The 16,585-nt window shown below is 38.1% G+C and overlaps 2 protein-coding genes across 3 annotated transcripts in view; one reads left to right on the plus strand and one right to left on the minus strand.

Annotated features, from left to right (window-relative positions):
- Positions 1-14,146, minus strand: part of CPA3 (carboxypeptidase A3) — a 29,734-nt gene extending 15,588 nt beyond the window's left edge. Inside the window, 6 exon segments of the mRNA XM_081573412.1 lie at positions 1,231-1,332; positions 2,756-2,857; positions 2,967-3,069; positions 10,729-10,853; positions 13,906-13,981; positions 14,079-14,146. Coding sequence (XP_081429538.1) covers positions 1,231-1,332; positions 2,756-2,857; positions 2,967-3,069; positions 10,729-10,853; positions 13,906-13,981; positions 14,079-14,146 — 576 coding nt within the window.
- LOC145539796 (uncharacterized) overlaps positions 1-16,585 on the plus strand; it is a 634,383-nt gene that overhangs the window by 41,156 nt on the left and 576,642 nt on the right. The gene's annotated exons all lie outside the window — the stretch shown is intronic.

Here is a 16,585-nt window from a genome sequence, read left to right on the forward strand (position 1 = left end):
TAGGCCTATCTTGTGTGTTCCTTTATGGCTTAAGTAAACAGAGCTCTCGGCCCTCAGCTGAAGAACTAAAACAACTGCAGGGATAAATCAGTTTGATTGGCAGATTCATTCCTAGTGGAAATAAACTTGCCCTGAAAGTGGTTGTGATGTCGTATTCCAGCAGCATGTTATATGCACAAGTTGGCAGAAAAGAGAGAGTTAAAAGATCGTGGGAATCAGAATACAATAGAAATAGAGTGAGAGGAACAACAAACTTATAAACAGGATTTGTTGTTATTTAGTCACTAGATGGTATCCGACTCTTGGTATTCAGTGGACTGTAACCTGCCAGGCTTCTCTGTCCATGGAATTCTTCAGGCAAGAATACTAGAGTGGGTTGCCATTTCCTTCTCCAGGGGATCTTCCCGACCCAGGGATCGAACCTGCATCTCCTGCTTGGCAGGTGGATTCTTAATCGCTATGCCACCTGGGAAGCCCATAAACTGGATTTACTTTTTTAAAAAGTGAGTTATTTTTCACTTGGAAAGGAAACTTAAGCATGAAACTTCCAAAAGTGTGTGTAGCCAATTAAATATCTAAGTGGGAACTAGTGTTCTGTGCTTTGAATTCACCAAAGTAAGGCCAAGTTTGTAGATTTTAAGTATAAAGATAGTTTCAGATTTTCCATACTTAACTATGCTATGCTATGCTATGCTAAATCGCTTTAGTCGTGTCCGACTCTGTGCGGCCCCATAGACGGCAGCTCACCAGGCTCCCCCATCCCTAGGATTCTCCAGGCAAGAACACTGGAGTGGGTTGCCATTTCTTTCTCCAGTGCATGAAAGGGAAAAGTGAAAGTGAAGTCGCTCAGTCGTGTCCGACTCTTAGCGACCCCATGGACTGTAGCCTACCAGGCTCCTCCGTCCATGGGATTTTCCAGGCAAGAGTATTGGAGTGGGATGCCATTGCCTTCTCCGATACTTAACTATAGGAAAAACCATATTGTAGCCATTTTTTAAAATATTTTATAAGCCGTCATCTGGGTTTCAAGAAGTTTGAAGGAAGGTGTCAATTTTATAAAAAAAAACCTCAACGATGAGTAAAATCCAGAGTGTTTTATTCCCTGACAGCATCAAATGTGGGCTCTTCTAGTTAAGTGGAACTGCACTCATTTGTAAAGGGGTGTTGCCACCCAGTGAAGTGCTGGAGACTTGACAAAGGAGAATTGCGTGAATGTTCCAATTGACTTACCTGATAGACAAACCACTGGCAGAAGGCTGGGGAGATCCATTCTCGTGCATGAATGCCACAGTCCATAAAAATAGCCTTTCTTCTTTCATCCTTTCCCCCAATCTTTTAAAAAATAAATTTGAGGTGTTATTTTACATGAACTCACACACTGATCCCTTGTTGTCCAAGAACTCACTCGTAGTCTCAAAGCAGTTATTTCACCTGTCTCCTGTTGCGTGAGTCACTGTGTGTGCACTTATTTTTCTCAGGGAGGACCGTGGTACGTATCTTTAAAATACATAATTCATCATCTATTTCACAGTATATTTTTCAAAAATTTTTCTTCATGTCAGAGTGGCTTTTCGAGTTTTAAAAAATCATGTCGATGGATGGCAAAAACCACTACAATATTGTAAAGTAGCCTCCAATTAAATTAAATAAATTAAAAAATCACAATCTATTGTTTTTCTTGTTTTATTGCTAACATCCTTTGGTCTGAGATATATGTTATAAAGTTGCTTCTGTTTCTGCCATTTTCTTTTGTTTTTCTTACTTCGTAAACAAGAAGTGGGAAAGACTCTGTAGTTGTGTTTCAGTGGGGAGGAGGAATAGGGCTGGATATTTGAAGGGCTGTCATTTGGAGAATTTATATTTGTTTTGAGTGGTTGGAGAGCACGAATGGATGGGAATTCAGAGTAGGGAAGGGCTTCTCAGTTATTGAGAGGATGCTTTAGGGAGCAATGTCTTCGGATGTACAGAAATCCAGCAGCAGCTGAATGGCAGTTGTCAACTCAGTCATAGACGGAAATCCCTATCAACACAGTTAAAATGCCTCACTTACTGTACTGAACTCCTACAATTATATGAATCTTAAATTTCTTTTCTTCTTGACATTTAGTTGTCCATTTCCCTGAATTTTAATGGATGAAAAACTCTTTTATACACCAGGGACATCATATGCTCTTGTAATAAAGATATAGGATAAGAAACTTGTCTGGTTTTGTCCACTGTGTCTGTCAAGTGGTTTATTCATAGACTTTCTTGGTCCCACCTAAAACCATCTGTCACTTCTATTCTTGAATGGTTGTCTAAAGCTTACGTGTTCTTCAAAGAAATAAGACTTTTTATTGTATAAAAATTAGCTAGGGCCTTCCCTGGTGGCATAGTAGATAAGAATCTGCCAGCTAGTGCAGGAGACATGGGTTTGATCCCTGGTCTAGGAAGATCCCACATGCCAAGGAGCAACTAAGCCCCTGTGCCACAACTATTGAGCCTACGCTCTAGAGCCCGGGAGCCCCAACTACTGAAGCCTCTGTGCCCTAGAGCCTGTGCTCCACAACAAGGGAAGCCACTGCAATGAGAAACCTGCAAACGTGACCCCTGCTCACCCCAACTGGAGAAAAAGCCCGAGCAGCAGTGAAGACCCAGCACAGCCAAAAATAAACAATAAATAAACAAAAACTAGCTAGTTGTGTCACAAAGTAACTCTTAAAATTCATATTTTGGAACAATAGTTAAGAATCAGTAGTTCTTGAATTACTTTTACCTTGAGAACATACAGTGGATTATCTTCAGCAGTAGTTCCAATTTTGATATGAGAGACCATTTTAGGATGCTTATGCACCATTGTTTTAGTCCAAGCAACAATCTTAGGAACAAAACCGATTTTGAGAGATTAGAATAAAAGATAACTAAGTGACAACAAATGTTGAGGGTAACATTTTTCTCTTTGGAAGTACAGGCATTTTATATGATACCTTGTTCCAGTTATTATATTTTGCATAGCTGTGCCTGCCTGGGTTATCTTCTTTAACATCAAACTGTTTTTCAACCTCTTCTTGTGCATCGTGAATCAAGATTCTGTTTGACAGGGGGAAATGATAAAATACACACTTACGGGGGAAAGAAAAAACAGTTATCTTTCATTTGCAGAAATTTTCTCTTCCCTCATCTCTGTCTTTGATCAAGTTTATACTGTTTCTTCATGATTCTCTAACCGTGTCTTTTAGATATGTCATGTGTCTGGCTTCCTATCTTCCCATTTATCTAGAGCTGTGCTGTTCTTGCTGATTGACTGATCTGAGTTTAGAGGAAGAACAGAAGTGAGGTATACTCCTAATTAGAGTTTATTTCGGACATGAGACCATGTACTGCTCACTGTATGCTTGGCTTTTGACTTAGGATGAATCTGGGATTTTTGAGAAAGAAAAATTTGACAACAGATTTGGAATCAAGGGGCGCCTGTTGTGCGCTAAAACTCACATGAAGTCTGAGAAGTTTGGAGATTATATTTTGGGTTGTCCCTGCAGCCATATTTAATTGTCTTAAACTCTAAAGAGGGCTTGTGGCTTTTGCTCCACCTGCATTAAAAGCAGAGGAACCAGGCAAAAGGGAGATTTTTATGGTCTCAGAGGTTGATTGGTAACATATGGCAGTATTAATTAGTCACAGGAAGCTTGTATCTAAGAATATTTTTAGACTTACACATATCAATTTAGCTCTTGTGATAACAGCGGCAAGAGAAAATTGTGTGAGCTGAAATACGACCTTCCCACATCTGCAGCTGCATGAGGACATCAGAATGGTGCCAGATTGCTGCTGATGGGAACTAGAAATTAAGCCTAAGGCTGGAAATTAAGATCCATGTCCAGATGTTATTTTCCTGAGGGCTTCCACTAACCAGCAGCCAGGTTTAAGTAGATGAAACCAAAGTACTTTCTCTTAAATATTATTTTAGCGCTCTAAGATTTCCTTAATTTGTTAAAAAATATTGCTAAATATAGGTGAAAGGATAAATAATCACCCCTGAGGATTTAATGATGTAAATGGCCAATGTTTATTGAGTCTTTCTTATGTGCCAGACATTCTGTTCAGCATGATATTTACATTTTATCACTCAATCTTTACATCAACACTATTAATTTGGTACCATGATAACTTCCATTTTCATAGATGTTAGGTAGATTTCCAACATTGATATAACTAAAATACAGAAGTTGAAATTTGAGCCTAGAGCTGTCTGACTTCAATACTCTAGCCGTGAGCCATTATACAACAGTTATCCATCATAAGGAAGGAAAGCTCTGGGTATTGCTGTCAGATCTAAACTCTCCTTAGTCTACTGAAGCTTGTACGAAGTTTGCTCAGTTGACCAGCTCTCCAGAAAGCCTGAGTCTCAAGATCAGGGAGCAGGTTAGTTCAGAGAAGAGGCAAAACGAATCTTATTTCAACAATTTCATGGCTCCTTCCATTTGCTGCTTTTAGTAGGAATGGAGATTGCTTTGGCAATGTGTGTGTGTATATGAGTGTGTATGGTTTTTTTTTTTTTGGTGGGTGCATAAAAATTTTAGGATTATTTGTTCTAGTTCTGTGAAAAATGTCCTGGGTATTTTGATAGGGATTGCATTAAACCTGTAGATTGCTCTGAGTAGTATGGGCATCTTAATGATATTAGTTCTTCCAATCCAAGGGTATGGGATCTGTATCATCTTCAGTTTTCTTCATCAGTATTTTATAGTTTTCAGAGTATAGGTCTTTCACCACCTTGGTTAAGTTTATTCTCAGGTATTTTATTCTTTTTGATATGATTTTAAGCAGAATTTTTTTTTTACTCTCTTTCTGATAGTTCATGTTAGTATATAGAAAAGCAAGAGACAATGCTTATTAATCTTGTATCCTGCAACTGCTGAATTCATTTATTCTAATAGTTTTTGGATAGAGACTTTAGGATTTTCTATGTAAAGTATCTTGTCTTCTGCAAATAGTGATAATTTTGCCTGTTTACTTCCAATTTAATTGAAAAACATTTTTATTGGAGTAGAGTTGATTTGCAATGTTGTGTTAATTTCAGGAATATGGCAGAGTGAATCATTTATACATATATTAATACATATGCCCACTCTTTTTTAAAGATTCTTTTCCCAACTGGGCCATTACAAGTACTAGTAGAGTTCCCTGGACTGTGCGGCATGTTCTTATTAGTTACCTACTTTATATACGGTAGTGTGTATATGGCAATCCCAGTCTCCCAGTTTATCCCTCCTGCCCCTTATCCCCTGGTAACCATGTTTGTTTTGTATATCTGTGACTCTACTTATGTTTTGTAAATATATTTATTTGTACCCTTTATCTTAGATTCTGCGTACATGTGATATAATATATTTGTCTTTCTGTGTCTGTCTGACTTCACTCAGTATAATGATCTGTAGATCCATGTTGCTACAAATGGCATTATTTTGTTCTTTTTTATGGTTGAGTAGTACTCCATTGTATAGATGTATCACTTCTTCTTAATCTGTTCCTCTGTTGATGGACATTTAGGTTACTTCCAAGTCCTCATTTTTGTTAACAGTGCTGCAATGAGTGTTGAGGTGCATATATCTTTTCAAATTATGGTTTTCTCTGGGTATATGCCCATGAATGGGATTACTGGGTCATATGGTAGCTCTATTTTTAGTTTTTTAAGGAACCTCCATGAATATTCTCCATAGTGTCTATACCAGTTTACATTCCCACCAATAGTGTTGGAGGGTACCTTTTCTCCACATCCTCTCCAGCATTTATTGTTCATAGATTTTTTGATGCTGGCCATTCTGACCAGTGTGAGGTGATACCTCATTGTAGTTTTGACTGCATTTCTCTAATAATTAGTGATGTCCAGCATCTTTTCATGTGCTTTTTGGCCATTTGTATATATTCTTCGGGAAAATGTCTGTTTAGATCTTCTGCCCATTTTTTGGACTGGGTTATTTGTTTTTTTGATATTGAGCTGCATGAGCTATGTGTATATTTTGAAGATTAATTCCTTGCTGGCTGCTTTGTTTGCAAATATTTTCTCCCATTCTGAGGGTTGTCTTTTTGTTTTGTTTATGGTTTCCTTTGCTGTGCAAAAGCTTTTAAGTTGTATTAGATCTCATTTATTTACTTTTGTTTTTATTTTCATTACTTTAGGAAGCGAGTCAAAAAAGAGTTTGCTGCAATTTATGTCAAAGAGTGTTCTCTCTCTGTTTTCCTCTAAAAGTTTTAGAGTGTCTGGCCTTACATTTAGGTCTTTAATCCATTTTGAATTACTTTTTGTGTATAGTATTAGGGAATGTTCTAATTTCATTCTTTCACATGTAGCAGTTCAGTTTTTGTAGCACCACTTACTGAGGAAACTGTCTTTTCTCCACTGTATATTCTTGTCTCCTTTGTCATAGGTTAGGTGACCACAGGTACCTAGTCATCTCTATTGAGATGATCAAGTGATTGTTTTTTAATCTTTCCTTTTGTCTTTGTGGTATATCACATTGAGTAATTTGCAAATATTGAACCATCTTTGTGACCCTGGAATAAATCCCATTTAATCATGATGTATGACCCTTTTTATATATTGTTAGATTTGGTTAGCTGGAGATATCACTCTCTCTGACTTCAGACTATACTACAAAGCTAGGTCATCAAAACAGTAGAGTACTGGAACAAAAAAAGACACATAGATCAATGGAACATAATAGAGGGTCTGGAGAGTCCATTCCCACTGTTGGTAGCAATGTAAATTGGTATAGACACTATGGAAAACAGTATGGAGCTTCCCCAAAAAACTGAAAATAGAACTACCATGTGGTCAGCAATTCCACTCATGGGTGTATATTCAGAAAAAAACCCCACTAATTTGAAAAGATACACCCAGGATATGGAAGCAAACCAAGTGTTCATCAATAGACAAATGGATAAAGATAGACAAATAGACAAAAGATAAAGAAGATGTGGTATACATATACATTGGAGTATTACTCAGCCGTAAAAAGAATGAGATTATCCTTTTGCAGCAATGTGGATGGACCTAGATAATAATATGCTTAGTGAAATAAGTCAAACAGAAAAAGGCAAATACTATATGATATCACTTATTTATGGAATCTAAAAAAATAAAACAAATGAACATGTACATCACAAAATAGAAAGAGATTCACAGATTTAGAAAGCAAAGTAGTGGGGAGAGGGAAAAGATAGGGGTATGGGATTAAGAGATACAAACTACTTTTATAAGAGTAGGTAAGAATATACTGTATAAAACAGGGAATTATAACCATTATTTTGTAATAAGGTTTTTAAAATTTATTTATTTTTTAATTGAAGGATAATTGCATTACAGAATTTTGTTTTCTGTGAAACCACAACATGAATCAGCCATTGGCATGAATTTTAATGGAGTATAATCTATGAAAATATGGAAACACTGTGCTATACACCTGAAACAAATATTGTACTCAAATGTACTTCAATTTTTAAAAAAAGAAGGAATGGAGAACTGTGGGCCGGTATATGTGTTACCATGAGTTTTGGAGTGTGTGTGTGTGTGTGTGTGTGTGTAAGTGCAGTGGGGAAGGATGTTTTAGGGAGGCAGAGTCATGTTATGCTGCCTGATAAATTGGTTTGGACTGCCTCTCCCTGATATCCACATTCCTGCAGGGTAGAGTCTACTCAAAAAGCATGATTCCAGGTTTCTGCATGATCTCAATTCTCTTCAGGAGCTCCCTAATTGAATTACCTTTTATTCTACTCAGCACTTATGGATGTGGATTTCCCCCAACATTTGAGGTGTATTTCTATGTTAGATAATAAACTTTAAGGCACTAATTTTTATTCAGTAGGAGGGAAAGGGTGCCATGATGATGTGTGTGCCACAGCTGATAGTCTCTAGTTATCCTGTTGCTCTTTTTCTGTGGGAAAGGGAGCAAACATGCTACTTTAAAATAAAATCTGTCTTGGTAATTTAATTTTCTTGAAATTAAAAAAAATATCACACAGATGCTTTAAACTAAATAGTGGTTTATATGCACTGTCTAATGAAGGGTGTCTAAGTAAATCATTGTGTCAAACCAGCCTCTTAATGTGTTTTTATTCAGACTGGTGTCTGGTCCAACCAGATGTTTCTGTGCTTAGAACCCACTTCTGTTACTGACTGACACCAAGTAACACATATAATTAATATGCAAATAAAATTATCCATATAATTAGTACTTGGAGACAAGATTTTAAATAGTTCTTGTCTGCACAGATCACTTTACATATTTATATTTCCGAGGAAGGTAACTATCTAATTATGTGGCTTTCCCACAACTGTGGCTAATTTGGACCAATTTCTAGAAATCATGTCCTAATTAGATAAAACTAATTTTTATAGGTAGTTTAACACTTTGCTTCTTGATGTAAATAGAAAGAAAGTACTTGGCATAAGACAAAATGAAAAGCACACTATTTATGAGGATCTGGATTTAGACCTCTGTTTGAGTCAGAGCTGTTCCAAGCTTGGAGAAGGCCAAAGAGGAATAAGGGCTGATAAAATGGATGGCTGGCAGCCTCCTGCCTTAGAGTCTCCTGTCACAGTGATCTATGCCACTAACTACACTCAGTGTCAAGCAGTCAGCTTCTTGTCTACAGTATCAGGATACTGAGGAAAATGTACTACTTTATGTTTAACCTGCTGTTCAAATCAAATTATACAAAATTAGGTAAAATTTATTTTAGCTTGGGCTAGATACTTTGTAAGAATTAGCTGATCATAAGGAATCTGGGTCAGGTTTGTATTAATGAAGTAAAATGAAGATTGTATACATCGAGGCACATATTTTAGAAGTCTGGCTGTCAAGTGATTCAAGAGATGGTCATCAGGAAGTATATAGTGTAGAGGGGTGATTTCTTTTAGAAATATTCAAGACAGCATATCAACCTCAGCATAAGCCCAGAGTCCATAATGTCCTACTAATTTCTGTGAGTTTACAGGTATGTTTATAAAGTGTCTGCTTCTAATTTTAATGGTACAGTTTATAAAATTATAGAAAAACTTATCAATGTATTAATTAAAAGTGTTTAGATTCATAATTTTGAATATGTTCTCCCCATATATTAACTTCCCTGGTGGTTCATTGGGAAAGAATCCGCCTGCCAGTGAAAGAGACATGGGTTCAATCCCTGGGTCCCCTGGAAAGATCCCCTGGAAAAGGAAATGGCAACCCACTCCAGTATTCTTGCCTGAAAAATCCCATGGACAGTGGAGCCTGGCAAGCTATAGTCCATGGAGTTGCAAAAGAGTCAGATATGACAGTGATTAAACAACAAGAATAAATTACTTTTGAATATGTTCTCACCATATATAAACTTGCACGTTTGTTTCACAGCCTTCTTGAAACAATGGCAAAAACAAACATAGTGACCAACCATAATCACACATAATAACCTGTGACTCTAAGCCGTAGGCAAGAATGTTTTTTGTTTACTTGTCTATGTATGTATTTCCTTCAATAGTATTTAAATTTGTTAGGGATATTGTAGCAATTTAATAAATACAATCAAGTCATGATGAGCAGCAATGAATCCCGCTCTCTAATATGACACTGTAGGATCTTTGAACCAGAAGTAGAAGGTTTTTTGTGTTAACAGCACTAAGTTAGGTAGCAGAGGCATGAAATATTAAATCAAAAAGAAAGAACTAATGTGTAGCAATTTTGAGTGATGGGGTCTCTGTAAAGGGGGCTGCTGGAATGACAAGGGCTAGGGGAGTTCAAACAGGACCCCTCAGTACATCAAACTGCTAAATATTTTAAAGTATAAAAACACACTTTGTTTTCTCTAGTATACATTGATTTGTGATATTCATCTCTGAGCTCCCTTCTTATTTGTTGCCCTAGGGCCCAGACTGTGTGTGCATGACCCATGGCTCATGCTCGACAATTTCTAATTTCCTCTTATTTCTCTATGGGACCACAATGACTCATTTCTGCATCTTAGGCCATTTGAGAATTCTCTCCTCTTAGATTTAAGTCTTATTTTACTGTGTTGTTCTGCTTTCTCTGAGGAAGAATTTCTTTCATAAAGAATTATTTATTATATATTTTACATTCTCACATCTCTGACTCAAAGATAAACATTGTACTTTAGGTCTCTTTTTATGTATCAGGAGAATTTGAATACAAGAATCTGGTGCAGGCACAAGGAATTCTGCTCAATGTCATGTGGCAGCCTGGATAGGAGGGGAGTTTGAGGGAGAATTGATACATGTATGTATATGGCTGGGTCGCCTTGCTGTGCACCTGAAACTGTCACAACATTGTTACTTGGCTATACTCCAGTATCAAATAAAAAGTTTAAATAATGAAAAACAATGCAATGCTGGTAGTCATCGGTAGTGCTGAGTTCTGGGCTGCTTACCTGTCAGGAGTAATGAGTGTGACCAGACCATCCATACCTGCTCACGTGCTCTTTGTCCTTACCAGGGGTTGAGTTTTAGGGATGGCAGATACCATAACTGTCATTCTTGCAGATCATAATAAACATAAGATAGAACTTGAGTGCCAAGTTTGAGCTCATCATTTTTATAAGCAGGCATCCATACTCTGTTTGGAGGCAACTGTAAGTGTTATTTCATAGACAGAGCTTTCATTTTGAGGGGCCCAATATAAAATTATACTCTCCTTTCAATTTCAAGACTCCTCAGTCTTGAAATCTAACACATTTGAATATTTTCATAGGACTTACTCATAGTGCATTTGATTTTGATCCAACACAGACTAAACAAACTGGAATTCCTTTGCAGTGATTTGGAAATCCACCGTCATGTTAGCAACTACATGGTGGGTGGAGTCTGGGTACCAGAAGTCAAGCTGTGAAGATAAGTTCAGTGTTAGTCACAGTTGTTTATTTGCTCATGCAACACATGTTTATTAATAAATGACCATTTGTCATATGCAATGAAAGGAATTGGGGGTTCAACATGTCTGAAGTATGAACTCTTCTCTTAATAAACCTATGAGATTTTTGCAAATATATTTAAAAACTGTTGAATATTAGGCAGTGGGAAAAAAAGCTATTGTAATGATCATATTTTTTTGGACATAATATATTCAGATGCAAAAAGAATGATCAGCTTTTGGTTAATCTGTTTTCTTCTACCACCAGTTGGAGTGGTTTCACAACTGATTTAGCCACAGCATCTGCCTCTGGTTGGGAACATGGATTCATATGTGGCTTCTCCCTCCCCTGCCCCTGCTCCTGGGTCAGGCCTCAGAACCAGATGTCCCTGTAAACTCTGAATTTCCTGGAAAGATGGTGTCCAGTGAAGACAAATTCTCTAGCCCTGTCATTTTCCCAGCAGTGTGTCCTTGGGCAGATTACTAAAACTCTTTGAGTTTCAGTCCTCCTCCTAAGAAGTGGAGCTAACAGCGCTCCGTTGGGAGTGTTGTGGAGGTTATGAAACAGCTATGACATCTGGGCCACGCAGTATTTAGCAACTGTTGGTTCCCTTCTCTTTATCTTCTGCTAGCTGAGAATTTCAGAAATTTGGTGAACAGGACTGTAAAGATCGAATTCAGATTAAAATAATTTGAGAAGTTCCCAGTTCTTATTCTTGAAAATCATACTCAACCGTGAAACCAAATGAAGTATCATTTCCCAGCCTCGGAAATGTGGAGAAAATGCTCATTTTCCACCCATCGTGCCAAGCTTGTGGGCATAGCTGAGTCTGCCTGGCTGTTCTGTAGATGAATTCCACTCTACTTCTTGTCAGTCCTGTTCCAGTATAAGGCTGCTGTGAACCAACCAGTATTTGTTGGTTTGTTTTGATCAAAAGGCTACAGTATAAATTAGACATCTGGGAGGTATAAGAATGATTTAAAGGTGAGTTAGACAGGCCATCACAATAGCAATTTCTCTATCCTAACAGGGTTATGTGGTGCATGAATTTGTTGTTGTTGTTTAGTTGCTAAGTCAAGTCCGACTCTTTTGCAACCCTATGGATTCTAGCCTGCCAGGCTCCTCTGTCCAAGGGATTCGGCAGGCAAGAATACTGAAGTGGGTTTCCATGCCCTCCTTGAGGGCATCTTCCTGACCCAGGAATCAAAAATGTCTCCTGCATTGGCAGGTGGATTCTTTACAACTGAGCCACCAGGAAAGCACAGTGCAAGAGTTTAGGGCTCAGTGGACTTTCATGAACTAAGCATCAGGCGCAGAGCTGGATGCCAGGGTTGTGGAGGTTAATAAAAGAGAAGCAAGAAGCTTACTGTGGAAGACAGAGCCATCTATGCATTTCCAATATGCTTACCTGTGCCAGGGGCAAGCACAAGGTTGCTTCTAGGAGCACAAGAAGCAACCCATCTGGGTCATGAGAGTTGATGAACAGAGAGGGACTTTCTCCAGGAGATACTGCCTGAGCTGGATCTTGAAGAATAAGTAGCATTTGGCCAAGTAAAGAGGAAAATACATTCCTCCTGAGAAAAGGTGTGTAGGGCCAATGTGGGTGAGTGTTTGGTGTTAATAGTGCTTGAAGGGTAAGAAAGAGGGTGGAGTACAGAGGTTGGAGATTATGAAGTTCTTGGAATACCACATCAATATCAATAGAAGATGCTTCTACAGTACTTATTATGGCCAGGCCAGCTGACCATTACCCAAATATTAGCTCATTTAGTCTTTATAGAAACTTTAGGAAATAGGTATGGTTATTATGTCCCCACTTTACAGAGAAGGAAATTGAAGCCCAGAGAGGTTAAGTAACTTGCCTAAGGACACAGAGCTAGTGTAAAACTAGGATTTGAACCTCTGAAGACCATGCTCTTTCCATACTAGGCCACCTCTCACTGAAAACCTTCAAACAGAGGAATGTAGTGTCTAATTTTAATGCAATCAAGTTGCAGTATGGATTTGACTTTGTGGGAGGCAAGACTAGAACCCTGAACATAAGAGAAATTGTAATTGTCTATTGAAGTTGTCCCTGGAAAAGATAGAGCAGACATGAATTAGGCAGTGACAGGGGAATGAAGAGGAAAGTATGGATTTGAGAAGCATCTGGGAATTAGTATAGGCAGATTGATTTGATGTGGAAATAAGGGAGTATCTGACTAAACTAAATCTCATATTCCATTCTGGGTTTAAATTTGACGTGTCATCTTGGTCATTTAATTTACCATCTTTGAACTTCACTTCTCCTGTTTTAAACACATTAAATTGGGACACAGACATTGAAAATCTAATGAATTTGAAATGATGTATTTGAGCAAACTCAGGGAGACAGTGAAGGATAGGGAAACCTAGTGTGCTGCAGTCCATGGGGTCACAAAGAGTTGAACACGACTTAGTGACTGAATAATAACAACAAGTGGCTGGAACAGTGTGTCTTATACAGAGAAGCAGTTAAACAAATGATACAATGATTACTTTAGTCCATTGGATTTTAAAAGACAGAGCTAACTTTAAGAGTTTTCTTTCAAAATGGATCTGCTCTTAGAAAGGGACGCTTCTTGGTTTTATCAAACAGTGCATTGATGTTATTAGTTAAGCAGTACCTTGATGTAATCATAATTATGATATGTCACAGAAATTAGGCCACTGGTATAGATCCAGGTGGTAGTGAGGAGAATGGAGTAGGCAGGCACTGTCAAGATTGAAGAAGAGGCCATGATAAAAGTCAGGAATGTCTCCCTATTTCACAATTCCACCTAAAAAACACTGTTGTTTGCAAAGTTTTTGGATGGGAAAAAGAAGTGGTAATTTGGAGAAAAATAAACAGAAACAATGAAAGGATTAGCAGTGAGTTGCATTATCCAATTATCACCGTTTCCCTCAATCTTTGTCTTTGGTAGCTCTGTGGCTGTTAAAAATAAAAGGCAAAAGAAGCAGCTTTTAGGAAATAGAAAAGATAAGATAGCCCTTTACATGCTTTACCTGGCTGGTTTTGGCTAAGTCCTTGATGATGTTTGCTTGTTTTTCATCCTGGAGCTTCACACGGAGTACCTTGTTCCTGTAAGAACACAAAAAGTGAAACACGTGAACTGGAAAGAAACATTTCCTCATTGTCTTCCCAAACACAGTCTGGTACACAGGGCCGTGAGATTTACCCGTCAAAGCGGACAGGAGCAATTGCAAGGGTGGTGGCGATCAAACTCACAGGCAGGAGGAACCTCATGGTTCTTCTTTGCCTGTCCAAAGACACTCTGCTGGTTTTACGTCTCAACTCTTATCTGGAGGAACAGCTAGTTTCCTCTTTGGGTTCTGGTGGATAGAAAGAGTCCCCCACCCCTTCGCCCCACCATTTTCTAATTGGGGAGGGGAGTAGGGTGGCAACATTAACCCTAATTGCCCTCTTTGTGACAGGTGAATTCCATGCTACTCATATACCTTTTACAGTTAAGAATTCCCATTGTACAGATGGAACGGGAGGCAAATTCCTTGTTTAGCAAATAACTTGTCTGGTGTCTCAGATGGTAAAGAGCCCACATACAGCGCAGGAGACCTGGTGTTGATCCCTGGGTTGGAAAGTTCCCCTGGAGAAGAGAATGGCTACCCACTCCAGTGTGGTTGCCTAGAGAATTCCATGGACAGAGGAGCTGGGCGGGCTACAGTCCATGGGATCGCAAAGAGTCAGGCACGACTGAGTGACTAACACTTTCACTTTTGCCTTCGGGAGCAAAGTTAGTCTGTTCAGAGTTGACCTTTGAATCCAATTCTTTGTTCTAAAATACTACTCTATCATGTGCTTGATGTAAATGATGGAAGAAATTGGTTTAAATTTGCACTTGGAACCTGGGAGGAATTAGGGTATCTGGCTACAGAACCTTGATGGCAAAAAACTATGTTTTTGAAACCCCATTGTAAGTTGTTAAATTAAAAACATTTATATTACAAATTATTTTGAATATGCTAAAAATATTAGAAGTAATCTGGAAAATGTAGCTATGTTCACTGTCTAAATTTTATACTTTTGCCATCATTATATAAATGATGATTATATAAATGATGGCAAAAGTATAATGAAGTGAACCTGACAGAAATTGCTAAATTACTCTTGGCAAAGAAGTAAACATTGCAGAAATTGCTGAATTACTTCCCTGCTCCTTTCTCCTTTTTTATCCCTCCATCCCAGAGAGAACCCCTATTCATAAAGCAACTTGAAGACATGTAAAGGGCAAGATAACATGGTTGCTCAAATGTTTATTCATTGGCTATTCTGGTTAGGGTCTAAATGCTATAGATACCCAATAAGTGCTTTTTGAAAGTTGAATTTATGAAAGTCATTTATAAGTCATTTTTAAAGTGTCTGACAGGGGATCTTTAATCTTGAACACAACTCAATTAATTATGGATTGGAGAAGGCAATAGCTTTACCCAGAATTATAGGTAAGGTAATACAGTGAATGAATTTGTCTGATCAGATAGCTTATTAGAATTTCCTTTTAAAACTCCCTCTTCACATTGACAGATGTATAGACAATCATAAATGAAACTTCTCAGTGTCATAGTTTTATATTTTTATTATCAAAATAATTCTGTTGGGGAAGTACTCCTGTTATACATACAGCAGCGACAGCTTCATTCCTCTCCATCAGAGATATACAGTATGACTTGTCACCCAGGAGGGTCCCCTTGCTATGATCCTGCAGGTAAAGAAGAAGAGGGGATTACAAATGCCTTCGTGTTGTTGATATTGGAGAACGGTATCAGCACTAGAAAATTCCAGAGCATATTCTTGCTCCATTGACTCTAAGGGTGTGTTTGGCAGGAGAACAGAGGAAAAGGAGAACTTGACTTTGGAGTTAGACAAATGTAACTTTAGAGTGATTCCCAAACACTAGCTACTTTACCTTGAGCATGCTGCCTTCCAGATCTGTTTCCTGGGCATGCAAATGAGACCCTAACAAGTGGTTATGAGGGCTAAATGAGATGAATATATATGTAAGAGATTTGGTGGATGGTTGAGACAAAAAACATGCCTGTGTCCTCCAAGTGCGTGCCTGCTAAGTCACTTCAGTCATGTCTGACTCTTTGTGATCACATGGACTGTAGCCCGCCAGGCTTCTCTGTCCATGGGATTCTCCAGGCAAGAATGCTGGAGTGGGTTGCCATGCCCTCCTCCAGGGGATCTTCTTGACCCAGAGATCAAACTCACATCTCTTACATTTCCTGCATCAGCAGGTAGATTCTTTACCACTAGGCCACTTGGGAAACCCATCCTCTAAGTATTAATACAATTGTCAAGTTCTATAAACAGACATACTGGCCATTATCAGGCTGCATAACTGATGAGTATCAGCATATATCAGGTGGGAGGTTAAAGTGGTGACCGTGTCCAATAAGGCCAAAATATCTCTGTATTTGTTTTAATGTGTATTGCTTCAGGTAAAAAAAATTTATGTTATAGCTTTGCTTTTTAGAATTTTATTTGGATTCTAAAAGTAATAAATACACATGGAAAAATAATTTATCAAAATACAGAGAAGTTGAAAGAAGAAAATAGAAGTCACTCAATTCTAGCATTCTGATAAATTTTCTATGTTAAAGCCTTTTTCTGTGTGGTTCATTTCAAAACTATAGAGAAAAGGCTTATATGTCTGTTTTTCAGGTCAAC

Source organism: Giraffa tippelskirchi, chromosome 2 (genome assembly GCF_054371585.1).
Source record: "Giraffa tippelskirchi isolate mGirTip1 chromosome 2, T2T-mGirTip1v1.2.pri, whole genome shotgun sequence".
Classification (NCBI taxonomy): domain Eukaryota; kingdom Metazoa; phylum Chordata; class Mammalia; order Artiodactyla; family Giraffidae; genus Giraffa; species Giraffa tippelskirchi.